Source organism: Panthera pardus, unplaced genomic scaffold (assembly GCF_024362965.1).
Source record: "Panthera pardus isolate Hobbes unplaced genomic scaffold, ASM2436296v1 HiC_scaffold_13, whole genome shotgun sequence".
NCBI classification, from domain to species: domain Eukaryota; kingdom Metazoa; phylum Chordata; class Mammalia; order Carnivora; family Felidae; genus Panthera; species Panthera pardus.
In genome coordinates, this window is record NW_026526688.1 from 54,369,746 (window position 1) to 54,397,406 (window position 27,661).

The 27,661-nt window shown below is 35.5% G+C and overlaps 2 protein-coding genes across 11 annotated transcripts in view; one reads left to right on the top strand and one right to left on the bottom strand.

Moving 5' to 3' along the window:
• The window catches only part of CEP44 (centrosomal protein 44), a 28,055-nt gene extending 13,587 nt beyond the window's left edge, over positions 1-14,468 (bottom strand). For 5 of the 10 annotated variants that reach the window (XR_008421621.1, XR_008421620.1, XM_053901115.1 and 2 more), the window contains exons 1-5: positions 13,910-14,468; positions 6,562-6,700; positions 3,334-3,481; positions 2,027-2,173; positions 1,083-1,205 (exon numbers count right to left, since the gene is read on the bottom strand). Coding sequence is in view for 8 of the 10 variants with exons in the window: in XM_053901115.1 (XP_053757090.1) it covers positions 1,083-1,205; positions 2,027-2,173; positions 3,334-3,481; positions 6,562-6,650 (507 nt within the window). In the remaining 2 variants the exon portion in view is untranslated. The other 5 variants (XM_019440970.2, XM_019440967.2, XM_019440973.2 and 2 more) reach the window with 5 other exon arrangements.
• Positions 14,469-14,483: 15 nt separating this feature from the next.
• Positions 14,484-27,661, top strand: part of FBXO8 (F-box protein 8) — a 45,185-nt gene continuing 32,007 nt past the window's right edge. The window contains exon 1 of the mRNA XM_019440978.2: positions 14,484-14,734. The gene's annotated coding sequence lies outside the window, so the exon portion shown is untranslated. The remainder of the gene's footprint in view (positions 14,735-27,661) is intronic.

The following is a 27,661-nucleotide window of genomic DNA, read 5'->3' on the forward strand; positions in this document are numbered from 1 at the left end:
TTGATAGGAGGCGCCTGGGTGTCTCAGTCGGTTAAGCATCCGACTTCAGCTCAGGTCATGATCTCACAGTCCGTGAGTTCAAGCCCCGCGTCGGGCTCTGTGCTGACAGCTCAGAGCCTGGAGCCTGCTTCAGATTCTGTGTCTCCCTCTCTCTCTCTGCCCCTTCCCTGCTCATGCTCTGTCTGTCTCAAAAATAAATAAAAACGTTAAAAAAAAAAGAAAAGTTATTGATATAAGAATGCTTTTCCTACAGTAAAATGTCATTATCTGTTATAGAGGCATAAAAGTAGCTTTTTAATAGATTGTTATAACTCATGTACATTGTACTAGGAAGAAATAATTCTCTGGATTTTACTTCCACCAGAAACTATTCACATCCTTTATCTAATTGCATGTTGATTATTTATCTGATATTCTATGCTTTAATCTCAGAAATGGTTTGCCCCAAAAGGAAGATTGGTAAAAGTATACTGATCATTATAAAGTAATACCTTGAACTCAATTTCTCTTGGAGATAGAAAAGCTATCCCTAAATGCATGGGACTCATTAAGCCACAAATGCTCAGAGGAGACAAGGGTAGGTAAATATTTACTAACAAAGAGAAAATATTAAAAAAAACTTACCCAAAACCAGATTATAGATTTAGAGACTATCAATCACTGGATAATATACACTCATGGTACAGAGATAGGAATTCATGCAAATGAATTATCATAATGTATCACTATAACTAATGGTATGTTCCTCATACATTTCCATGTTTTAGGAAGACTAGATACATAAATAAGAGTACATGTCATGACCACATTATACAACCTTCCCAAATCATCGCTATTCTATCTGGGAAATGAGGCAGATTTAGGAAATAGAAATGTAAAAACAAACCTTGTTCATTTTACATTTCTATTTTATATGAGGACTGTTCTCCAGGTAATATTACAGTATACATTGTCAAAACTCCTTAACCAAATCTGACTAAAAATGTTTTACCAGCTACTAGTCAGAAAAGTGAATCTTGTACATTTGATTAATTAGGTAGATAAATCTTTAACACCTACGTATTTTCTTAGTATCTTCCTACCTTTCCTGAAGTCATAAATCTGCCAGTGATATCAATGCCAACGGATTCTGTAGATGTCTTCTCAGTGCTTGAAGAAGGTTCTGACTTAACAGAACTGATTTTCTTTCTTTGTTGTGATGGAATCTAAAAAAAAAAAAAAAAAGTACTGAGACTAAATGTACGTGAAAGCTGACATTAAAATTATATTATATTTAAATTACATTATTTGAATTTTCATATATGAAATATGACTGCCAAATAATAAATCTAATGAGATATGTCTCCTGAAAACTAAAAAGTAAGGAAAACGCATTATGTTTGAACTGTTACCTTAGCTAGTAGCTCAAAGTCACAAATTTGTAAAAACAAATGACCAGTATTTAATAAACAGGTCCATCTGACTCCAAAGAATGATCTCTTTTTTTTTTTAAATTTAAATTCAAGTTACTTAGCATACAGTGTAGTCTTGGCCTCAGGAGTACAACCCAGTGATTCATCTCTTACATACGTCACCCAGAGCTCATCCCAAAAAGTGCCCTCCTTAATGCCCACCATTCATTTAACTTACTGCCTCACAACGTACCTCCCCTCCAGCAACCCTCAGTTGGAGTCTCTCTTTTTCAAAAAAAAGTTTATTTATTCTGAGAGACAGAAAGAGCGAGTGGGGGAGAGGCAGAGAGAGAGAATTCCATACAGGCTCTACTAGTGCAGAGCCTGACGTGGGGTTTGAACTCATGGAACTGTCAGATCATGACCTGCACCAAAGTTAAATGCTTAACCAACTAAGCCACACAGGTGCCTCGGAAGTGACCCGTATTTAAAGCAAACATCAGGCATAAGGTTGCCTAAATCTGTGAACAATGCAGTAATTGTACTTATGTGTTAGTTGGCTATCTAGAGTACTGAATTTGTCCGCTAAAATACCAGGCAACTTAGAGTAAGTTAAAATCTATTAATAAAATTACCTTCTCAAAACTACTCAATTCCTTGTGCTTTTTCATCACACAATTCAAAATATCACAAACAATTTGGATTTTCCATTCTGCAAACCCACACTGGAGAAACTGCTTTTTTGTCAAAACTGGTTTATAATTAAATTGATCACGAAGAAGCTGTAAAGAGGAAATAGATAAAAATCCAAAATGATAAATGGTCACCTGGTCAGGAATGTAATACCATCTTCAAGAAGGAGGATCAAGGCATTAGATGGAGGTACTAAAGAGATTTGTAGGCATGGTGGTAGTCAGAACCAGGTAGGAGGTATCCAGGTAGAAATGGGCAGCTAGAAAGTAGCAGAGAATAGATGCATGTCCAGGGAGATAACAAAATACAGTCAATGATCAAAAGGTTCAAATATCCTCATAGGTACTAGAAAAACTCCTTAACTTAGTAGAAAATAAAGAATGCCATACCAGATGTTAGAAAACAACAGTTGTTTAGTTGTTATTTGTTTAGTTCTTCCACTATATGATTTCTTAGGTCAGTAGTCCTCTCAGTTCCAATGTTTCATTTGTAAAATGAGAGAAACAGACTAACTAGACCACCAATTTTCAAAGCCTATGCTCTAGAACCCTAGGATTTCTTAGAAGTGCCTCTTAGTCTTTCAAGGAAGCTGCTGGTGTTAGAGGCAAAGACAGGGAAGATTAAACAGAGACTCTACACATAGAAAAGATCCCATGTCATTAAATGTAAACTCTCAAAAAAAACAAAAACAAAAACAAAAACAACTTGATCTGATAAATGGGTTTTATTATTTTAACAACAGTTTGAGATAACCACTGCTTGAGTAAAAATTAGTAATGATCAGAAGGAATTTTTTAATCATGAGATTAAGTTCAGTCCCAATATAGTACAAGTATAGACACTAGAATAGATAGAAGATATGGTCCCAGACGTCAAGGAACATGAAATCTCAAAGCTATAGTTCTTTCTTACTAACAACTAGGTTACTCATAATTCTACAAACCACAAAATTTACTCAACAGTCACATTTCTAACTTATGTCAACATGCCAAATTTTACTAAAATTTGATATAAAAAGAGTAAATGGTAACCACAGGCAAATGTTTACCAACTGCAATTTATTAGATTATAAAACATAAAGGGGACTTAAATTATATTTTGATTATAATAGGAACTGTCTAAATGAGAAATGCATATGAAAATACTGTCAACTGTATGTGCTGTACATATATTTAAGGAGTTATTATAAAACATTAATCTTAAAAAAATCATTATGACTTCTGAAATAATGTTTCATACAATCAAGTACCTTGTAGACAGTATCTATAAAGCGTAAGTCATTCTTCGCTATGAGCTCTATATTGGATTCCATCAGAAGTTCTGCTACATAAGGTGAGTATGAGGTAAGGGAATAGCTGATGATGGGCAAAGATGCAGTTGTATCTCCCTTTACCAAACTATTAGGAAGAAAAAGAAAAAGTTTTAAGGAGCATAATTCCACAAAGTTAGATAGAAAGGGAAATAAGATGCCGATAATTTGTAAGTTAATGTTATAGCCAAACAATTAGGAGATACACAAAAGTCTTTTGATTCCATCTCCTACTCTAAATCAGTATAGCCAGATTGCTATGAAATAATAGCTTATTTAACTTATTAGTTAGCATTTCAGTCATAGTACGGTCTATTCACCACAGTATTTGATGTTCCAAAGCTTAGCCTTATTTGATCAGTCCATTTTCTCTGATTAAACAAATGTACCACCTGATAGTGCTCCAGTACACTTTACAGTTTGGCAAACACTTGTTACATTACCTCATTTGCTCTTTACAATAAACCTGCAAAGGTAAAATATTATGAATTTTAAATTATAGAGAGGAAAATAGGGCTAGAAACTGTAACTGGGCTAATCAGTTTGCATCTTCCATTTATATCAAGCTCATTAGAAATCTGTGCCTTAGATTACATTAATTCTTCCAGTCTAGAAAAGTATCCCATTCTTTTGTACTTGTCTGTTATTCACTATGAATTATTTGTCAAGTTTCAAGCCATCCATAAAGCCATCCTCAACTTTCTGATCCAGACTGATCTCTTCCAGAATGAGTCCCAGGGTATTCAGTGTTTGATGCCTCAGGTTTTGTCTTGTACTGTTTTCTAATTGTCTACACATATGGGCATTATTTTCTCAATGTGAAATACCTTCACTGATTCTGCCACAACAAAGCAAGGAGGTATTTGTTCAATTATCCAGTTACATCTGTTCAACTGAAGTAAAAATGTGCTTACACAAAACTTGTTTTTCCACAAAATTCAAGACATAAAATTCCCCATCATCACCCAATTTTTTTTAAGAAGGCAGAGAACAAGTACATATTAAAATCACATTTTATTTTTCAGTACAAATATAAATCCTCTTTTATATTTACAGGTATAATAATATTTTACCCAATGATAAAACTGCTGGCAATATTGTCTGTTAGTTCAAAACAGGAAATGAGAACAATACTTTTGAACAGCAAAATCTGTCCATTTTGTGCACGTTATGACTAGAAGACAGCCAGGTATACATTTAATACCTCTTGTTTTTTGGTTGTTTTTGAAAGTTCATTTTACTTTGAAAGAGAGAGCAAGGGTGGGGGGGAAGAAGGGGAGAGGGAGAGAGAGAGAGAGAGAGAGAGAGAGAGAGAGAGAGAGAGAATCCCAAGCAGACTCCACACTGTTAGCACAGAGCCTAACATAGTCCTCGATCTCACAAACCATGAGATAATGACCCGAGCTAAGACTAAGCGTCAGACACTTAACTGATTGAGCCACCCAGGTACCCCCAATACCTCTTGTTTTAACTCAAAAATCTTTGTTATCTAGTTTCTGAGAACTTTGATTAGACACTGTGAGAAAACATATTACAAGTTGGCATACTGGCCCCCCCCAAAAAATCAGATGCTGAGAGAAAACATTTTCAAAAAATGGATAAGAAATAGAAAGAATCAAAATATGTGTGGGGGGAGTGTGTATGAGTGTGAGGGGGGCAATCTGAATAAGCAGCAGCAAGCAGTGTTATCAATCTCAATAGACTCTGCAGAGTTACTACGTTGTGAAATAGTCTAAAAGCAATTGTTCTTAATGATACTCCTGAGACAGAAAATCAAATGTTTAAATGCTATACTCAAAAGACAGAAGAATTATCAGTATATTTTAGAAGTATTCCTATCCAAAATGTGTCTTCAAATGATGCTTAAAAGTAGTAGGAAGAAAACTTGGCTACTCAAACTGGTTAAATCCCAGGAAGACTAGATTTCCCTGTTTAAGGAACCAAGACATGATTAGTACATACTATGGGACACCTTCTGTTTCTCACACAGAAGGGCTATAATAGGTCATCAGAACTCAACTTTCTCCCCACTCTCCTCACTATCCTTTCATTTGTAGCCATCTCTTGGAGTTAACTCTCCCCAGTGTCCAACAGAACATTCATTCTTGTATGTAAAGCACATTACTCCAGGATTCTCTTTATTGTTTTAACCAAGTTTCACTCCACTCCTTGAACATATACCTAATCTGGACTTGTCCACTGTCATTGAATAAATGTCTAATTACCTGCTAATATGTACCAGGCACAATTCTAGATATGGGGATACTGCAGCAAACAAAACAAAGTACCGGACTTCAGTTGTATCCTAGTGGGGAATATTTTTTTAATTTTTTTAATGTTTATTTATTTTTGAGAAAGAGAGAGAGCATGGGGGGTGGGGGGTAAAGACAGAGAGGGAGTTACAGAAACCGAGGCAGGCTCCAGGCTCTGAGCTGTCAGCACAGAGCCGGACATGGGGCTCTAACTCACGAATCATGAGATCATGACCAGAGCAGAGGTAGGACACTTAAATGACTGAGCCACCCAGGCACTCCCAGTGGGGAATATTTTTAATCAATAATCCCAGATAAGAAGAAAAAGGAAATATGGGACAGAAGATGACAAGAGTACCATTAGGTTAGCATGAATATAGAAGGAATGCATGTTGCTACATTTACAAAGGAAAGCAGTCATACTGGAAAAGCAGAAACTAAAGCAAAAGTTTCAAAGTGGGGTCTATTAAATGAGTTAGCTTGGTAACAATCTTTGAGCATGGTGTAAGTTCTCATAAGCAATCTATTAACTAAAATCTTCAAAATCAAAAAGAAATATCATCCAACCCAAAATGTGAGAGGATAGAATACTGTATAATTAATGAAATCCATTATATTATTTTTTATGAATTTAAAAGTTCTACAGAAACCATGCCTTATACTGGGGTATATATTGTGGTTCTACTTCTAAGAACATATTTTAAATCTCTTGAGTTAGATACAATTTTTCATTAATTCATACTTAGTGAAAAAAAAACCTCCTGTAGTTACTTGCTGTCTAAAATATTTTAAATATTACAGGGAAAATTTTCAATTGACCCAGATAAAACCTGTCTATTTAAATACCTCCCCAATGTCAAATCTTACCTCAAGTCATTGCCAAAAAGAACACAAATAACTTTGATACATAGCTTACCCTACACAATCCACTTCTTTAGGATAATTTAGCGAGCGAAGCACTTGTTCTAAGTTCCGTAAGCTTCTTTTTAAGTCACCAGTTGCCATTATTTAACATCACATTCAGCTCCAGCTTTTGAAATGATCTGATTTTTCACCTAAAATTAAAAATCCATAAAATGCTGGTTAGGTCTGTCTATTTCTGAATCTTCTATTTTATTTGCATCCCTTATAGGAACTAACCATATTTATCTTAGCTATTTCCCTACTAACTTGACTTCCCTACTGGGCTAGTACTGTCTTCTATTGACAGTATAGTATTCCTGAATCTAAGATATGCTTTTACCCTAAATATTTTTTCCTTACAAAAAATGTTTGCCTTATGTTCATGTTTTTAAAATATGTCCCATGAGGGACACCTGGGGGGCGCAGTTGGTTAAGCGTCCGACTTCGGCTCAGGTCATGATCTCACAGTCCGTGAGTTCAAGCCCCGTGTCAGGCTCTGTGCTGATAGCTCAGAGCCTGGAGCCTGCTTCAGATGCTGTGTCTCCCTCTGTCTCTGCCCCTCCCCTGCTCATGCTCTGTCTCTCTCTGTCTCAAAAATAAATAAAAACATTAAAAAAATAAAATAAAATATGTCCCATGATACTCTACCAAATACTGTATTTTGAACAAAGTGCCATTTGGGAGGAAACATGAACTTGAGATAATCTCCAGAAATGACTATTTTAGATGCTTATAAAGGTTACATTTGAAAAACCCATAAAAAATGGAGACAAGGGAATTTAGCACAGATTTAGTCATTATTCCTAGGGCTTTGACCTCACATAGTCGCCAATAGGATGCTTTGTTTAAAAAATAAAATGACAAGTTAAAAAAGATTCAGGATTCGGCTGGTAAAATATGGCAGATTAAGTGCATGTTATCTTCATTTCTTTTCTTTCAACACTACTAAAATGAAAGTAAATGATTAAAAGCCATGTATACTCACCAGGGCAAAATGAACTAGAGGGGATTCCACATGACAGAAGTACTAACAAAATTTTGAAAGACTGAAAGCAGATGAAGGAGTGATAACCAACCTAGCAGAGCAGAAACAGGCTAATCCTATCTATTTACAAGGAAACCAACAGCAGCAAGATAGTTTTAGAAATAAGGGGCCCTTAAATGCTTAAGAAAGGCTAAGGGATAAGGCCAAGGGGGTTGAAACATGGATGATGATTTGAAAGTCCATGTAAGGAGCTGCTAAAGCTAGAATTTTACTCCCCCTGCCCTCCCATAATTTGTTCAGATGAGCAACTACCTGTTTCCCTGGGTTTAGCAATGACTTAGTATCAGAGCACAATCAATAAAGTTTTAAAAAATGGTAAGTTGTACTTCATTAAAATTTAAAACTTCTGTTCTATAAAAGACATTATTAGCAAATGAAAAGATAGTCCACAGACTAGCAGAGAATATTTACAAAACAAATACTGAATAAAAGAAGTGTTTCCAAAATATACAAAGAACTCTTATAAGAGTAAGAAAACACCCAGTTAAAAAATAGGCCAAATAGCTGAACATACATATCACCAAAGATTATATACAGATGACAATAAGCATGTAAGAAAACACACTCAGTATTACATATCATTAGGTGACTGCACATTAAAAAAAAAAAAAAAAGATACCAATATACACCTATTATAATGGCTATAATCCAAAAAACTGGTGATACCAAATGCTTATGAAGAAACAAAAGAGACTCACTTATTGTTATCATTTAGTCATTTTGGAAGACAGTTCAGCAGATATAAAACTAAATGTAGTCTTACCATACAATCAGCAATCATGTTAACAAAGTTTTCACCAAATAGAATTGAAAACACAGGTACATATAACATCCTGCACCTGAATGTTTATGGCAGCTCTATTCATAATCACCAAAAAATGAAAGCAGCCAAGATGTCCATCAATAAGTGAATGGATGAAAAATGTGGTACATCCATACAATGGGATATTTATTCAGCAATAAAAATAAATGAACCATAAAACCACAAAAAGATATGGATGGACCTTAATGCATCTTTCTAAGTGAAAGAAACCATCTGAAAAAGCTACACACTGTATGAGTTTAATTATATGGCATTCTGGAAAAGACAAAACTATAGTGAAAATAAAGACTATAGAGATCAGTGGTTTCCAAGGATTCAGAAGGAAGAACACAAGTTTGAATAAGTAAATACAGGGGAATTCTTTAGGATAGTGAAACTATTCTGTATTATACTGTAATGGTAGATACATGACATTATGCATTTGTCAAAACCTATAAAACTTTATAGCACAAAGAGAACCCTAATGTATATGACCTTAAAAAAACATGCAAAAGCTATGAAACCCCAGGAAAGGATGCAGACTGTGACGAGAAAATCAAACTATATTACCAATGTGTGAAACCACTTCATAGAAGGCATTGGATGGAAAAGGTGCTAACTTTGGAAATGAGTGGAGCTTGAGAGACTAAAGACAAAATCAACTGCATGTAAACACTCTACTCTAGTTTATAAGATGTTCCCCAAGGACTTATGAGGTAATTCTGATACTTCTATGCATATACACTGGAATTGAAAAATTAAGTAAATAGATGGTAGAATAGGAGTCTGGTTTCTCACTGCTGGAGTGGGAATTTACAGATTAGCAAGGAGAGGAGACTAGAATGAGCCATGCTTACCTAATGGATTAGTTAGAAACATCAGTATGATGAACTCATGCTTGAAACATCAGTACGATGAACTCATGTTTAGCTTTACATAGATACAGATAGTTATATATTGAAGTATTTCAAGACAGCTTAGCATACACATTTCGTTTCTCTGCCAGCGGGAAGTGATTGAAAGCAACAACTCTCCAGCAGTAAAGAGCACACCTAGCATTCAGGTCTTGGTGTGTAACATTGTTCTCCAGTAAAAGGAACCAGGACTCCCTGGAGAAATGGTGAATTCTAAGACTGAGACAGAAAATCTGTAAGATAAGCCTGAAACTTTATGTAGTTCCAGAAAGTAAGAAAGTATACACAAAACAAATCAATCCCAAATTGGTGGGGTATGCCAAAGGGACACAGGAGACAAATGAAACAGTTCCCAGTGGTCAAAGGTGAAACTCTTTGAAAGACAAAAGTAATTTAATAATACTGGATTAAATGCAAAGTATGAGCAACACAAAAATTGAATTACTACACTTCAATGCATCAACAAATAAAGGACAAAAGTGTTATGTAAATACATGCGGAATAGGCATTTCATAAAATTCAACATTCACTAATGATATAATACTTAGGACGTTAAGAATAGAAGAGAACTGCCTGCATTTGATAAAGGGTATCTACAAAAAAAAAAAAATACAAGAAGAAATAAAAGGAATAAAGACTAAAAAGGAAGAAATAAAAATATCACTATTCACAGATGACATAATTGTATATAAAAAAATACAAAAAATAAGTGAATTTAGGATGATTGCTGGGTACAAGGCCAATATATAAAAACCAGTTGTATGTCTCTATATTCCTCAGTTAAAAAATTTATTTTAAAAGTTGTATGTGTAGAAATCAAGTAGCCACAAACATCACAAGCATGTGACTAAGTCTAGAATAGATGTATAAGACCTCAAAACAAAAAAACATAAAACTTTATTCAGATATATTAAAGAGGCCCTAAATAGAAAACTATATACTTGTTTAAGGATTGGAAGACTCAATAAATTGATCCACAGGTTCAATGCATTCTACCACCCCCACCCCCACTGAAAAAAAAATATCTAAAGGATTTTTTGGTAGACACTGATTTGAAAATGTATATAGAAGTGCATAAGGTAAAGGATAACTAACACAATCTTGAAAAAAATCAAAATTGGAGGACTAACCACTGGATAGCAAGACTCATTGTATAACTTAAATTTGAATTCGTGAAAATATGTACAAATAGAACAATGGAATGGAAGACTCCAGAAAAATGACCATGCATTTATTGACACTAGAATTATGACAAAGTTGATTCTTAAGAAGCTATGAAGAAAGGATGGTCCTTTTCCATAAATGGTTCTCTGTCAACTTAATATCCTGATAGAGTAAATAAATCTTGACCTCTTGATGTAAATGGTACTTCACATCTTTTACAAATTAATTCCAGGTTTGTTGAAGATCTAAACATAAAATGTAAGACACCTAGGCTTGCTGGAGATCACAGAGGAGACTATCTTTGATCTTCAGATAGAGAAAGATTTCTTATCTTAATGACTATTAAAATGAACCTCATTAAAATTAGCAACTCTGTTCATCAAAAGACATCCTTGAGCGTGGAAAGACAAACTATTGAGAGAAAGTGATGTTGTGGATAATGTAAAACCAACAAAAAGATGTGTATCTAAAATATGTAAAGAATTCCCTTCAGAGCAATAAGAAAAAGAAAGACAACTCAATAGTAAAAAAGGAAGGAGACCTGAACAGGAACTTTACGAAAGAGTAAATGTGAAAAAAACATTCAGTCACATTTATCATTAGGAAATAACCAAAGGAAGCCCAAAATGTGGAGCTCTAGAACATTTGAAACACAGTGCTGGGAAAGGGTAAATTGGTACCACTACCTAGGAAAACTTAATGGTGATATCTACTAAAGTTGACATATACTGGGACTATGAAATAGGAATAAAACTCCAGAAAATATATGTTACAAACAGTATGTGTGTATATATATATATATGTGTGTGTGTGCACCAACAGACTAAAACAGTATTTGAGATTTTAAATAAAATAGGTCATTTTTGTAAATCTCAAAGAAAATATCACGTAATTATATTTTTAAATGACTCATTGCATACTTGTAGGGCTTTCATTAGATTCTCAAAAAACATTATTCCCAAAAGAGACTCATAAAATAAATAAATGTATGGTAGGTAAATAAATGTTTATGAACCTTTGCTAGAAAGCGCTAAAAGGCTTCTAAACTGTAAGTAGTCAATCAGTAAGGCAAAGGTCAATAAGGCACTTAAAAATATCTATTTGTAACTGACCGTGGTCATTTCATAGAAGGAAAATATATAACAATACCTTGAAAAATGAATCCTCTGGAAATGAAGCTCCTTTAAAATGAAGTCATTACATTAAAAACAAAACAGAACAATTTATAAATCAGGCAGAGATAGTATAATCTTCCCCCTCCCCGCCAGTCAACAGTCCAGCAGTTGCCCAGGATACAAATCATCTCCTTACACACTTTCTCTGTTATCTATGCATAACTATATTTGCAAAATCCTAAATTTAGTAGGTTTTCTATTTTAAGCCCCTAGCCACACAATTCTGTCCCCTTTTCTCCCCTCTTTAGGAACACAGTAACTTCCTGTTGCAAGACTCCTCTCCTTTAGCAACATGGTAAATAAGATGTTTTTGAATACAATTTTATACACTCATACTTGGATTTCAGTTTGTGTTTTCCAGCCAATCAATTACTTCTAAATATTTCAAGTTTTAGGCAGAGGGAATTTCAGGTACCATCAAATGAGAGATAACTAGAAAAAGAGGAAGTGATCCTGAAATCACATTATACAAAATACTGGCCAAGAAAATAAACCTTATTTAACATCTTTTAGGATGACCTGGGGATAAATAGATATAGGGAAGCAGTAAGAGAGATGACTTCCAAAGTCCAGCCTTTACTTTCCTGGGACAGAGGAAGTGGTAACTAATCTGCTTGTAACTGCAAAAAAACAAATAAACAAAAAAACCACATTCTTAGGTACTGTATAGGCCAGAATATTATTGCATTAAGTCCCAGACCCACCTATTTTAATATGATTCTTCTCCTGGTAACTTTTCCTCTAAGACATTCTATAACTTTAATATAAATATATCTCTTTTCAAAAACTTCCTTTAATTCTTCTAGATGTATATTCCATCTTTCTACTACATGCAACTTTGCTTTATTTAACACTTTGTGGTATCTTTCCTTTCTCTGAAGTCCTGGAACATATCAATGTCTCATATTATTTCTACCTCCGATAATGGAATTTCTGACAACAAAGTATGTCCTTGGAACACATCCTCTTCAGTACCAGCAGAATAAATATTTTGAAGAAGAGTAAGATACAAGTACAGGTTGGATCTGTAGGTGAAGGAGATAAGTAATAAAACGGGATAGAAAAAATACAGGGATAAAAAATTGTATTACACACACAAAAAAATCACAGCTACTGCTATACATTGTCATGAAAGACTGCTAAATCTTTCATTTATAAAATTTATAAAATTATAAAATTTTCATTTATAAAAATGAAAAACACTAAAATTAGGGTATTAAAAGAAGCCAATCTACAACTTAATCACAGTTTAGTATAGTACTTTCAGAAATGGAAAATAACTTACTTTTTAAAAAACTGATTAACATTTTAAATTTATAACCCTTAACAAAAGAAATTAACAGAAAGGATCTATTACTCTGCTATTGTAGTATAAATTCAATCATTAAGATGGAATCAATGTTGCTTCCTCCAGAGAGTTTCTCTACAAGTCATATCTGCCCAACAACTACATTTATGGGGGGGAAGGTGATGAAGGCATCGATGGCAGTTTAGGATTTTTAATCTAGTTTACCCGCATTGTTCTCACAGGTGTTAAGTGATGCCTCCCAATGGAATGCCATTGAACTCAGTGATTTTTGTTCAGAATGAACAAGTACACTGACTTTAACGATCATGGTCCATGTCTAAGAGTTTGTGACATAGCTTACAACACTATATAGTATCTAAAACCGTGAATCAAAAATAAAAGGAGGAGTACATGTGAGGAAAAGCTAGGTTTATGAAATTTTAGCAAAAGATATTAAGGGAAACGCTGCTCTACAACAGGGAGAAAGATCTGGAAAAGGGAAAACACTAAGAAAACAGAAAAACAGGCAGTACGGAACAAGAATAGAGCTCTGTAGGACTGCTGTGTTCACAGCTAAAACTGTCAGAACGTTTGTGGGTTATTTTAGCAAAATAGCGTACCCATAATTTCGGAATCAAATGCCAAGACTGATATTTTCACTGAGGGGAAAAAAATCGGAAGTTGCCTAGAAAGATACGGAAACCCAGGGAAATGCGAGCAAAGAAAACTCAACTACAGCTTCACCTCTTTCTTCTAGCCAGCCCTTCGGAGGAGTCGGATCAGAGTTCGGTGGTTCTGAAAGAACGAATCAGTCTGTAACTTCCCAGCCCAGACCCTAAACTGTAACTAAACCTGAGAGAATTAGCTTCCGCGATTCTTCCAACTTCGAGGTTTACCATAAGGGTATGCCAGTTGAGTATATAAGCAAGGGGTCTCCTCCCTCCATTTGATTTAAAAGGATGAAAACGCAGACCTGGTCATTCGCTCCCGCCCGTGGTTTCGGTCAAGGCAGCAGGAGAGAGGCTTCCCCTGCTTAACCTGGGGCGCAGCCTCGCCAGCAGCCGCCAAGCAAACAAGTGGGCCCCGACGGCCTCTGGCCCCGCACAGCAAGGACAGAGGGAGGTAGCATATGCGACCAGAGGTAGCCAGTGGAGCCCAGACTCCAGCAACGCGTCGCTGTGTCCCGACGCCGGCACCGAGGCGCACCCCTCGCGACGACCGTTTGTATTTAAACAGTGGGTCGCGGCGCGCCACGCGCCCGGCCAGCCCTTCAAAGCGGCAGGCTCCTAAGTGCTTCACGATTCCTCGCTGCAGATTCCACACTACTTTTGTCCAGACCCCTGAGGTGACTGACTCTGCAGAGGGGCTTTTCAACGGCCAGTCCGATCCCAAGTTACGGATTAAAAGTTTGTCTAGTGTTCAAGCTCAGAGGGGCTCGGGCTGCTAAGCGAGAAACAGGGAATCTATAGCGAATCATAAACATCGGGGATAAAAATGCTTCTTCTTTAAGGCTCAGAACCCGAACGTCACTTCCGGCAACAATAGGAAACGTCAAAAGTCGGGCAGTCAGCAGCTCTGGCTGCTACAGCTTGAGGCGAGCTGAGTCCAGAGGAATCCTGTGCTGCTTCTGATATCCTCACTGCTGTCACCACTATCGGCGCGAACAAGTGAAGTTTGAACCGGCTTCTCCATGGCCCGGGCACCGGTTCCCGGCTGAGCCATTTTCTTTGTGACTAAAAAAAGCCCCCGCCCAGAGACCGATTCGTCGCGGCGGCGGTGGGGATCGCAGGTCGTTCAGGTACAAGCATCAGCCTAGATATGTCAGAGCTCTTGCCTCTCTTCTTTGCATACCCTTACTTTTCTTCTCGGAAATAGACAACGGGTGCTTGCCAGTTGGCAGAAACTTGCCAACCAGCGAGACTTTGGGACCAATAGCTGTGCAGAGCATTTAGAGTGACAGCTGTGATGGCTTATTAAAATGTGGAATCTGTATCAGGAGGCGGGAGTAGGTGTGTTCCTTGTGTTTCTAGGCCACTGGAGTGTAGGTGAACTTGGGACCCCAGGTGATGACCCGGCCTCATTATGAAATAAAGGCAAGAAATGGCAAGGAATCCTCTTTCTAGCCCAAGTGTTGCTTTTCAAACAGTGGTTTCTTGATGCATAGGTACCATTTTCGGTTCTTTACTTACTTTTCAGTAATAAGAATGCAAACACTTTTTAGTTAAGGTTATGATGGATTTGCCAGTTGCTTCAGCAGTCAAACTTGTATTATAAATCTGGCATATTTTTTAATCTATCTCTTGTTTGTGACTGGGGTCTACTCTCTTACGGTGAGCGTTCCAATGAAATATTGTTAGGTGAAAATACATAAATTAATTCCAATCCTCAATGAAGTTTTTGTTCTTGTTTTTAGGATCTGTATGTATTAGTAATTTAATAACTGAGTCTACTTATTTTTTTAAAATTGAACTTTTATTTTCATGGATCCTAGATGTTTCTCTCCAATACAATATATCATGATCTTTATTACTGCAAAGTGAAGCTAATTTATGTTTTGCATTTGAGCTTTCCTTTTAATATTTGGAGTTTGGCAACCGTATTTATGAGATAGGAGGTTTTTAAACCCCCCAAGAAAATGGTTTACAAAAGTGAGCAGATCTGAGAATGAAGAAAAAAATTTATTCTGTTTTTCAAGTTGAGTAAGAAACTTGCCATTTTTATTCACTTTAACTTGATATTTTGTCTGATGAGATACTGTATTAGTTATCCATTGCTGAGTGACAAATTACTCAAATTCAGCAGCTTAAAACCACAAACATTGATTATCTCACAGTTTTTGTGGGTCAGAAACTTGGTTACAGCTTGGTGGAGAGCCTCTGACTCAAGGTCTTTCATGAGTTTGTAGTCAGGCTATAGGTGGGGACTGGTCTTATCTGAAAGCTTCTCTCAGGGGTAGAAGGATCCTCTTCCACGCTTCCACGTGCACTCACATGGTTGTTTACAGACCTAGGTTCTCCACCACATAGAGAGTACAATAGAGAGTGTTTTGTCAGTAGTCTTTTATAACCTAATCTCTGAAGTGGTATTTCATCACCATTGCCACATTGTAATAGAAGTGACTCAGTAAATCCAACCAAAAGTCAATGTAGAGAGGAATATATGAGGGCACCAGTTCCAGGATGCAAGGGTCTTTGGGGGCTATCCTCAAGACTGCCTAACACAGACAGCTTGGCTGATAACTTTTAAGAGTTAATGGATGGGCGGGGGGCAGGGTGCCTGGGTGGGTCAGTCGGTTAAGCTTCTTCTGACTTTGGCTCAGGTCCTGATCTCGAGGTTTGTGAGTTGGAGCCCCAGGTTAGGCTCCGGGCTGGCTCAGAGCCTGGAGCCTACTTCAGATTCTGTCCCTCACCCTCTCTGCCCCTCTCCTGCTTGTGCTCTGTCTGTCTCTCTCTCAAAAGTAAATAAACATTAAAAATGTAAGCGTTAATAGATGGAAATAACTGAGCAAAAATGCGTCCAAGTGAAATGCAGTCAGAGAAGGAGAGATGTCAACTTGTAAAGAAATAAATTTGGGCAAGCATTACCTCTCTGAAAAAAGTTGGGCTTTTGTTTGTTTTTTGTCTTTTTGTCCTTCTAATTATCTGAAGAGGGGCCTACTATTTTTCTTGGGAAATTCTGCCTGAGGGCCAATGTGTGTGAGAGGAATGTTTGTATTTTTAGGGTCTACATGAGCAGAGCATATCACAGCTGGAGATTGTGTACTCTTTACCCATTACCATCTTATATAGTTGAAACCGTATCAAAATACATGTGAGCAAAGATAGCTCTCAAGGAGGAAAGAAGTTAGGAAAAGCTAGAGGTGTGCTTTTCTGGTATAGAAAGAATGCAAGTCGGTGGCCCTCTTTATGATGGTGGAAGATCAAGTAAGGATGGGAGAGGGGAATCTGAGAATAGAAGTGTACTTTGCAGGTCTGTTTTTCAGCATTATTAGGTGGCAGGTACCTCCTTCTATCAGCATTTCCTGGCTGTGCACCACCAGCACAGATTGTCAATGAATCGCATAAGCTTATTAGGAATGAAAGGTGCAGGCTTTCAGGGTTTGTTGTGACACTCTGTTGGCTGTGATCTGCTGTAAAAGTGCCTGTGCTCCTTCCAGGTTTGAAAGATGTTGTAAATCCTTACCCGCTCGTAAAGTGTAATTCAGGTTTATCTTCTATACCTTAAGTGTTTCACAGTAGCCTAAATGTGTCAATTCTCAAATTACAAGTTTGGCTTTTAAATTGGGATTCTCTGTCAGGCTAGTATTTCATTTATAGTAGGTTACAGCCAGTTAACTAATGTGATGTTGGGCCCTTAGATATATGCAAAATTTTAAACAGACGCTTGAGAAAATAATACAGTTGAAACACTTCCACCCACAAAATACCCTATAGTAATAACTGCTAAATACGCTGAAACAGCCATTATAATTTCTTGTATGTGATCAATTTAATAGGGATTTTTTTATGTGTTTACTGTGCTTTTATATAGGTTAAAAGATAGTCATTTTCCTTATTTCACAGTGTAAAATAAAACCATTGAGTCACCAAGAGATTATCTTCTTTGATCGCAGTGCATTGAAATTACTGAAACATCTGGTTTTATAGTTCAGTACTTAACCAAGTTGTGTACAACTGTCTTTTTTCTGTATTTTGATTCAAATTTGGAAGCTGAGGCTAATCCCTTGGCTGGCCTGTGATAATGCATCAAGATCATTAATACTGAAGTCCGAAATACATCTGACTCATATTGCTTTTTCATTAAATTACTTAATAATTTTAAAACAACTTTAATGAAATATAGCTACTTCTAGAAATTTCTACTCCTTATTTGTTTTTTCCTCATCACTTTGTTTTTCTGACAAATTTATCGACATAGATTCTATAATAAAATTAAAACATCTTGGCTTGAATAATTTACATCGTACTTGTGGCACATACTTTAGTGACAGAGATGAAAAAAGATTTGTGGTTTCAGGTTTAGGCATTAGGGAGTTTAGCTCTGTGTTCATGTGTTTTTCAGGAATAGATTCCATAAGATTTCATAAGCTCTTTGAATGAAGAAACAAGATTTTAGTTAGTGAGCCGTATTAGGAGAATCCCTATCTGCCCATACTGAGTAGTGATTTGTAGAAGTCATGAACACAGGGGAAAAGAATGGAAAGAACAGATGCTTAGACACACACACTCTATCACCTCTTCATTTTATTTTATTTTTTAGGATTTTTTTCTCATTGTCAGAGAAAAAAAATTTTTTCTCATCTCTATGTCTCAGAATCATAGAATTTTATAGCTAAAAGAGACCTTAGGGATCGATCATCAGGTTCAAAACTCTTGTTTTACAGGTGAGGAAACTGAGACCTCGAATTTAAGTGACTTTCCCAATAGAACTAATAAAGAGAAGGAGCCCAAATAAATCTATATTTTCTGTCTGTCTCTTTTCATTACTGGATATTTTCTCACCTCATTTCTGTCTTTCCTTGTATTCTGGCTGCCCTCAATATTTTAATTTCTTGTTTTATTTGTCTACGCAATTCAGTGAGAATTAGTTTTTGTTTTGTTATTTTAATTCCTCAACTGTCATAGCAATGGACATTTTGGTCCGTGGGCACAGAGCATGGTGTGCCCTAGGAGGTGGGTTGAGATATGCTGCTATGGCAGTTGCTGATTTTCAGTGGGCTTGAGTAAATAGTGCGGTTACGTCAGAACCAGCGTAATTAACAACAATGCTGATGAGGAGTGTAATAATTCTTTTTGTTTAAAAGTTAAAACAGGTGAGGTATGATAAATGTATTTTATTTAAAGGTTAAAATAAAACAGTGGAACATTTCTTACAAAACAAGCCAAAGAAATTAAATAAAGCTAAAATTCTCAGCTTTTTTTGGTCACATTTAAATGACACATTTTAATTTTTAGATTTGTTTAGATGCCGTTTGGTGGCCCTTATTATAGAATCAAATTAAAGAACTAGAAAAAAGCTTCAGAAACCAAAGTGATATTGTAAATCTTTTTGAATTAAAAAAAAAACAACTACAAATGGTATGCCTTTTAGTAACAAAAACTGCTCTTGCAGACCAGATCTTTAAATTTAATGAGTGTGGGTTGTTTTTTTTTTTTTTTTTTTTTTTAATGTGTTTAACGTACCTTGTGACCTCTTAATACTTAGCTATTTCCCTTTTCTTAGAAAGACCTCCTTGTGGACCTACCCTTCTTTCCCTCAATCGTTGCCATTCAGTTTTAGGGATGTGATTTTGGTTATCACATTTTTTTTTCTTCTCTTTTTTTTCTTTTCTTTTTTTTAAATTTCTCCACCCAGTGTGTTCTGAACTACTTTGGTGGTCCATTCTTTTGGAAGTGGAGAAATAAATGCTGGGCTGCCACTTGATTCTAAATGTCTTAGAGAAAATATTTTCTCACAGAATTTCTGATGTTCTTATGCCATTGAGTAGTATCACATGATATCATTGAAGGATAAATGATAACATAATCAGAAAACCTAAAATAATCAAATTCTAGTTGTTACTATCTAATTGAAGAATACCGAAAATTTCTAAGAAGATAAAAGTGAATTTCCTCATCTTTAAGTCATAATAAGATTAACATTTTCGGACTAACTTTTCTGGTATAACATTTTAAATCTTTATCTGAGATAGGAAATCTCTCATTTCTGAATTCCACTATTCAGATGTTTAGGAATTATTGAAGAAAACTAACTTCCTATGGTGAGTTATTTGAATGAGATTATTTATATGTCAATCATCACAAACCAGTGATTCACAGTGTTTTCTCAGGAAGAAATTTATGGAATTGGTTTGCTTCAAACCAAAGTATTTAAAGAAGTAGGCGTTTTTGGGGCGCCTGGGTGGCGCAGTCGGTTAAGCGTCCGACTTCAGCCAGGTCACGATCTCGCGGTCCGTGAGTTCGAGCCCCGCGTCAGGCTCTGGGCTGGTGGCTCGGAGCCTGGAGCCTGTTTACGATTCTGTGTCTCCCTCTCTCTCTGCCCCTCCCCCGTTCATGCTCTGTCTCTCTCTGTCTGTCCCAAAAATAAATAAAAAAACGTTGAAAAAAAAAAAATTTAAAAAAAAAAAAGAAGTAGGCGTTTTTGATGCCTCCAGACTCATTTCTGTTTTTCCCATCTCCCACCGTGTATTTTCTACCTAAATGGTATGTAAGCCATTCTTTATTACGTGGAGTTATCTCCACAGCATGTGGAATGTTTACTGCCATGGAATTATTAAACGTACTAATTCATTTACCTTTTTCTTATAGAATAGTATTTCATTTGATGTTTGTTACATAGGGATGTTTTGATTAAAGCTGCTTAACATTTTACAGATAAGCTGTATATTAGATATAGCAACAGCTATTACTAAAATAAATTACTCTTACTTTTTGTGGAAATACTCTTTTGAAAAGAGAACAAGACATTACAAATACAGTCATTCAAGAATACTATCTGTTTTAGAAATGTAGCCATCTACTAGACTAGAAAAGTATTACGGTTCTCATACCCTGTACTAAGTTGGTGACTAATATAGTTGATGATTAATTTATTCTGGCTTCTTGGTGGAAGTGCCATTGTGCTCTGTTTTGACTGAAACTGTATTTCATTTGGTAAAAATGAGAAAATTACATCTAAAATCATGTCAGAAAAGTATTGCTATTTCTGCAATCTTTGCGTTAGAAAAAGGTCAGGATCTACATACTGCTTTACCAATTAAAAGATGCTTTTATGCCATATATATATATATATATATATATATATGTATATATATATATCTGTCTCATCAATTAAGACTTAAAGCAATCCTGTAAAATAGACAGGAGTGATTTCCCGTATTTTATAGGAAACAGAAGCTCACAAACCTTGTTTGAAATATCTAAGGTCATACGACATATGGCATAATTGGAGCTGTAACTTTAAATTCACTTTCCATTGTAACAGTGTCAAGAAAACTTACACATTTCTCTCAGGCAGACATCATATAGCCTACATTCTCCAATCTCAGCATAATAAAACCCAAAGTTTAAAACCCAAAGAGGCCTAAATACTTATTTTTTTAAATAAGCTTTTCCAAATAACCCATCAATACATAATAAAAGTATGTATTATTATTAATGTCACCATTATTATTTTAATAGAAACAAGGATTTTTAAGAATATAAGAGATGTAGGGGCACCTGGGTGGCTCAGTCGGTTGAGCGTCCAACTTCTGCTCAGGTCATGATCTCATGGCTCATGAGTTAGAGCCCCAATGTCAGGCTCTGTACCGACAACTCGGAGCCTGGAGCCTGCTTCAGATTCTGTGTCTCCCTCTCTCTCTCTCTGCCCCCTTCCACTCACTCTGTCTCTCAAAAATAAATAAAAATATTTAAAATTTTTTTTAAATATTAAAAAAAGAATATAAGAGGTTTAAACAAAACTTACTCTGATTTTTAAAATCATAGTATTTAATACTTATTATTAAAATCTTCTTAGTAAATTATCAGTATTTCTATATATTAGAAATAAGCTTATTTGAAGCAATCCGAATTAAGTTTATGTACTTTGATTTTTAATAAGTAATTATACCAGTTTTCTCTTTAATGTATTTTGCATTTCCATATTTATTAGATCAAAGAGGAGACACACAAATACCAGTTCTTTAGCATTTATACCTTTGCCCAATTATTTTTTTTTTATTTTTTTTAATGTTTATTTACTTTTGAGAGAGACAGAGCATGAGCAGGGGGAGAGGCAGAGAGACAGGGAGATATAGAATCCAAAGCAGGCTCCAGGCACCAAGCTCTCAGAAGCAGAGAGAGCAACATGGGGATCGAACCCACAAACTGCAATATCATGACCTGAGCTGAAGCAGGACGCTTAACTGACTGGGCCACCCAGGTTCCACTTCCCAATTATGTTCCATCCAATTATTGATGCATCCTATGTAAATAGTCAGAACATAGGATTTATATCTTTCAGGATTTGTATTCCTTGATCATGTCTTCTTTTGACCCATATAGGAAGTTCCATGAAGTCAGAGATGATTCATAGGTTATAGATTTTTAATGATTAGTTGAATTTCCCGAAATTTAACATAGTTACTATTTGTCAAATGACGCTAGACTTGCTGCGTCCTCTGTCATTCTCTTTAGAGCAGGCATTAGAGTTTCTCTCTGATTCTTTTTTTAAACCAGTTTACTGCTTTATCATTCACATATCAAAATTCACCCATTGTAAGTGTACAATTTTACCCTCCCCCTTTTTTGAGGTGATTGTGGATGCACGTGCAGTTGCAGGAAGTATACAGAGAGATCTTTTGTACACCTTAGCAGGTTTCCATGGATGGGGACATTTTGCAAAACTGTAATCTACTATCACAACCCAGACATTGATATGAATACAGTCTGTCAATCTTATTCATATAACCCCAGTTTTATTTTCACTCCCATGTGTAAATAGGTATATGAAATTATTCACAGGTTCGACTATCCAGCACCACAGCCAAGATACTGAACAGTTCAAGCACCACAGGGATTCCTCATGCTGCCCTTTTATGGTTAGACCCACTCCCTCCTGGGTAATGATATAGTGAATGTGTCACCATCTGCTTATGTGCCATTTGTTATATCCTCTTTGGCAAAATATCTGTTGCTTCTTTTTAAATTGAATTTTTTTTTATTGTTTTGAGAGTTGTTTATGTATTCTAGATAGTGGTCCTTTGTCAGAATGTAGTTTTCAAATATTTTCTCTCAGTCTCTACACAGCTTGTGTTTTCATCTTCTTTACATAGGGCTTCAAAGAGCAAGAGTTCTTGATTATAGAGATATATTTTATCAGTTTTTACTCTTACGGAGTTTTACTCTTATGGATCATCCTTTTGATGTCAAGTATGAGAACTCTGCCTAATCCTAGATCCTTAAGATTTCCTTCTATGAATTTTTCTAAAAGTTTTACAATTGTACACTTTACATTTAAGTCTGTGATCCAATTTGAGTTAATTTTTAAAAGATACGTGAAGTTTAAGTCAAGGTTCATCTAATTCAGTTTTTTATCATTGCATGCCACTCATCCATTTGTTCACTCAAAATATTTACTGAGCACTTTATAGGGATAAGGCACTGTATTTGGTACTGGATTTATACATGTAGCCTATTGATTGCAATCAATTCCTCGTCTTAGTACTTAAACTCAGTTCCTACTTTGCATGGTACCGTTGTAACTGAAATGTGCATATTAGAGCTTTTCACAGTCCCATGGTCATTGTTAATAGTTAGCACAATGTTGTACAAAGCAAGGACTGCCTATATACAGGCCTACCTCGGAGATATTGAGGGTTTGACTCTGGACCACAATAAACTGAATACCACAATAAAGCAAATCAAAGGAATTTTTTTTGTTTCTCAATGCATATAAAAGTTATGTTTATACTCTACTGTAGTCTATTACAGTGTGCAATAGTATTATGTCTAAAAAATGTGCACACCTTAGCTACAAGATATTTTATTGCTAAAAGATGCTAACCATCACGTGAGCTTTCAGTGACTCATATTCACTGATCACAGATGATAATGAAAAAGTTTGAAGTGTTGCAAGAATTGCTAAAATGTGACACAAAGTGCACAAATGCTGTCGGGGGAAAATGGCATTGATGCACTTGCTTGATGCAGGTTTGCATCAGTCCTTCAATCTGTAGAAAACTAAGTATCTGCCAAGTGCAGTGAAACAGAGCATGATAAAACAAGGTATGTATACATTTTTAAATATTTATTTCTTTTACTATATATAATATGATAAATGTGAAAAATAGCACAGTGTAATAGGTTGTTCCAAAGGTATTGTCTTAACGAACATGTTTGAATAAATATTAGTATTCCGTAATTAAGAAATACGCTTAAAAATATGAATCTCAACAATTGTAACATTAACTTTAAAGATCTAATGAATTACCATGCTATTCACAAAGTACTTTAAAATTTAAATTACTGGTGATTGCTGATGTTCTAGAGATCTATAGTAGAAATTTCCTCTTATTAATTGACAGATTTATTTTGTCATGCTACCAGAAGTGACTTTGACATGTTGAATCTTCCTATGGAGTCTTAAAGTTTTCATTTCTAGAAACATTGATGATGATTAAAGATGATGGTAGTGCTTAACTGCCAAAAACGTATCTCTGTTATCACTGACTGATGACTAAGTACTTGGCCTTAATTGTCAAACTTTGTTTTTATATATAGTGTTTCAATCTAAGCAAAGTTAGAATCTTTTTCTTACTTTATATATTCACCTAGCAAAGGTAAATGGCATCTCTCCCAATTTCTCAGATCCTAAATTAATGAAATTCAGGAGCAGGACTATAACTACTCACTAATTAAATCCAAAATAATCAGGTTAATTTGAAATGGAAAAAGCAACGTATGATTATCATTTAAAGAAGTTTGAAAGATGGCCACGAAACTACCTGTTACTCTGAATTAGGTTCTTTAAATGTTATCCCCTGTAAGTCCCATGGGATAAGAATTCTCCATTATCTTACTGATGAGGAAAATGAGGACCGCAGTCTATAGGTGAATCAGATTCTGTGTTGGAGTTTTAACCAGATCTGTTTTCTCATCAAAGCCTATGAGAAAAACCGCAGCCGGAAACAACAATGGAGGTAATAAGCAGTAACAGGAAAAAGGGATGAGAGCCAGCGCCGAAGAAACAGATGGGAGATTGCCTTTGCCATCTGTGGGCTCTAACGGTTCTGGGCATAAGGTTTGGTGGTTGAGAATAAAAGCTTTGGACTCACATAGACCTAAGCTTGAATCCTAAATTTTACATTCGCCAGCTATGAGATCTTGGGCAAAGATGTTTAACCTCTCTGGGTCATAGTTCCTCAGCTACAAAATTAGAATAATAATCTCTACCTGTTGTGGTTGTTGTGAAGATTAAAATGAGGTAACATAGAAAAGCTTTAACAGAGTATTTAGCATAGAGAAAGTACTAAATAAATGTTTCATGGTATAAAAACAATATTATGTTTAATATTTATATTATTGAATATTATCCACATAATGTTATGTACAGAAGGAGAGAACACAGCCATGAATGCCAAGTCTTAAAGATGAACACAAAAAGAGTTAAAAGGGGCGTTTCTTTCTACTTTCTTTCAAACATTTTCTCCATCCTTTAAAATAAAACTTTTTGTCAAAAATGGCACATCCGTTTTGATGTTTTCCTTGACAGGAGTCTCCTACTACTGTTAATCCATAATGCTGGGCATTTATCTCCTGATTAGTGGTTTTCAGTCTGTATTACAGTAAATTCCAGAGCAGTAATTTTAAACCGAGTGCATATCAAACCAAGAGTTTTTTTCAAATTCACATGCCTGGATTCCACACCAAATTTCTGTTTACGGAGATAGACGTTACTATTTTTCTGAACCATCTGAGACTAAGTTACGTATGGGATGCCTGAAGTGTGTTTCCAAAGAACAATAATATACTGTGACAGAGCCACTGCACAGTTATCAAATTCAGGAACTTTAACAGTGATATGATATTTGATCCAATCTTTAGTCCATGTGTTTAGTCTTTCGGTTATCCGAATAATGTTCCTGAACTGTTCCTCAGCCTTTCTTTGACTTCATAGCATTTGTGAAGGGAAAAGTCCTATCATTTTAGAGACTCCATTTGGTTTCCTCTGATAGTCCTCATGGTTAGCTGCAGTTTATACATACATTTTTGTCAGGAATACTGCACAATTGATTCTGTGTCCTTCTCAGAGTATTGGGGCCAGAGGCACATGATATAATTTGTCTCCTGTTGATAAATGTTAATTTTGGTCATTTGGTTATATACTGTCTTCATAATTTTTTTTGTAATTTAGGAGTCATATGTGAGGAATCTTGGGAAACACTATAAATATTCCATTCTTTTTCAAATTCCAGATACAGCATCCACTCATAATCTTTGCCAGAATTATTTTTCCTATGATGCTTGTGAGATGATTCTTCTAATACCCCTGTATTCCTTTTATCTGTATAACATTTTTCTGTAAAGAAGAGCTTTTTATCTCCTTTATTTATATGTTTATTTATTATCAATGTAAACACATGGATTCTTTTTGTTATGTGATGGATTATAATCCATTAGTGTGCTTATTATTTGGATGCTCAAATTTTCATATGGGTTGGCCAATAGGAGCTTTTTCACATCCACTCCTAATATTTCTTTTGATATTATTCCATTGCATTTGTTTTGTGTTGATTATCTTCTAGCTCACTGGACATTCATAATCTGTATTTAAGAAACACTGCTTTAGGATTTTCTGGGTAGCTCTTGAGGATGTCCCAAGTGGACTGGAAAGGTTAAAGTTGGGAGAAAGATGTACCCTTCTGCCATATTTATACAATGCAGAACTTCAGTGGGTTCCTTCTGTAAGCCAACTCTCAAATATGTAATATGTAGAGTTTATGATTTTATTTATTAGATCAAGATTAAAATTAACTTTTAACTCTTGTTGAAGAGTCACTGGGTAAAATAAGGAAAATAAGCCAAGTGATCATTGTGCAAATGCTTCAGCATTTGAATATGATTCAATGATTAATGATTGAATGTTAGATCTTTGAGACAATAAAAAGTTGATTTGTAGATGTATGCACCTATATAAAGTTGGTGGCCCTTGCTTTGGGATGATTGGTTTGATAGCCATTATGTTGGGCTGCTTCTAAATGTTACAAGGGGAATCTTTTCTCTAGGGTTCAGTTTCTTTAGAAGAAACACTTCTTCATTTAACCCAGATAAGGGAAAGGGGTTGGAGTAGATGCCTAATCATTCAAGACACTTGTTGCATGTGTGTTGAAGGATAGCTTCTGTTGTCTGTTGTTCCATTTTACTTCTTAATAAGATTGTAAAGGGGCTAATTTTTGTCAATATTGTGGAAGGAAGGAAACAGTGACCCAGTGATCCCTTGATTTTTGTTCCTCATTTTACTCTGAATTAATTCCTTACTTATGCTGTGCTTTGGACCCTCAAAAGACTTTTGAAGATTCTGCAGGATAGATAAGCTTCTGTTTAACCCCATGCACTATTCCATACTATCTTTCTCCTTCCTCTTCATGGCTTCACTAGTAACCACTACTCCTTCCAATGTCATGTTACAGAAATCTGTTCAAATGTTTTGTTCACTCAACAGCCTGTTTTCCTTCTCTTTCAGGTTTTTAAATTTCTCTTTTTTATTTCCTCTCATTTTAATAGGAAGGAAAAGTGATAAATATACGTATTCATGCTTAAACTTTTAACAAGATGCTAGGAATTGACCATAAAAGATTTTTCCAAAAATGAGTTAGAACATTCTTTCTTTTATCTACTATCCAATTGATATCTCACAAACCATGTTAATGAGATGACACCCTACCATATATATTTATCCTGCTGCTGGCTTAAAACCTGTTTCTGAAACCATATTAGCATGCATCAAAATAGTGTTAGAGTTGAGAATACTAACATCAAGCAATGTAATACCAAAAAAGCTGCTTTTTGGAAGGAAAAGCAACATATATATATAATAACCGTGGATGTAACATGCCTAAAATGTTGTCAGGTAGAGGTGCAACAGATGATTTAGAGGTGATAGTGGCTATTTTCTCTATAAATGGACCTTTGGCTAAGCAAGAAGTCTTATTCATGCTTATTGCTCAATATTTATCAAAGACTAT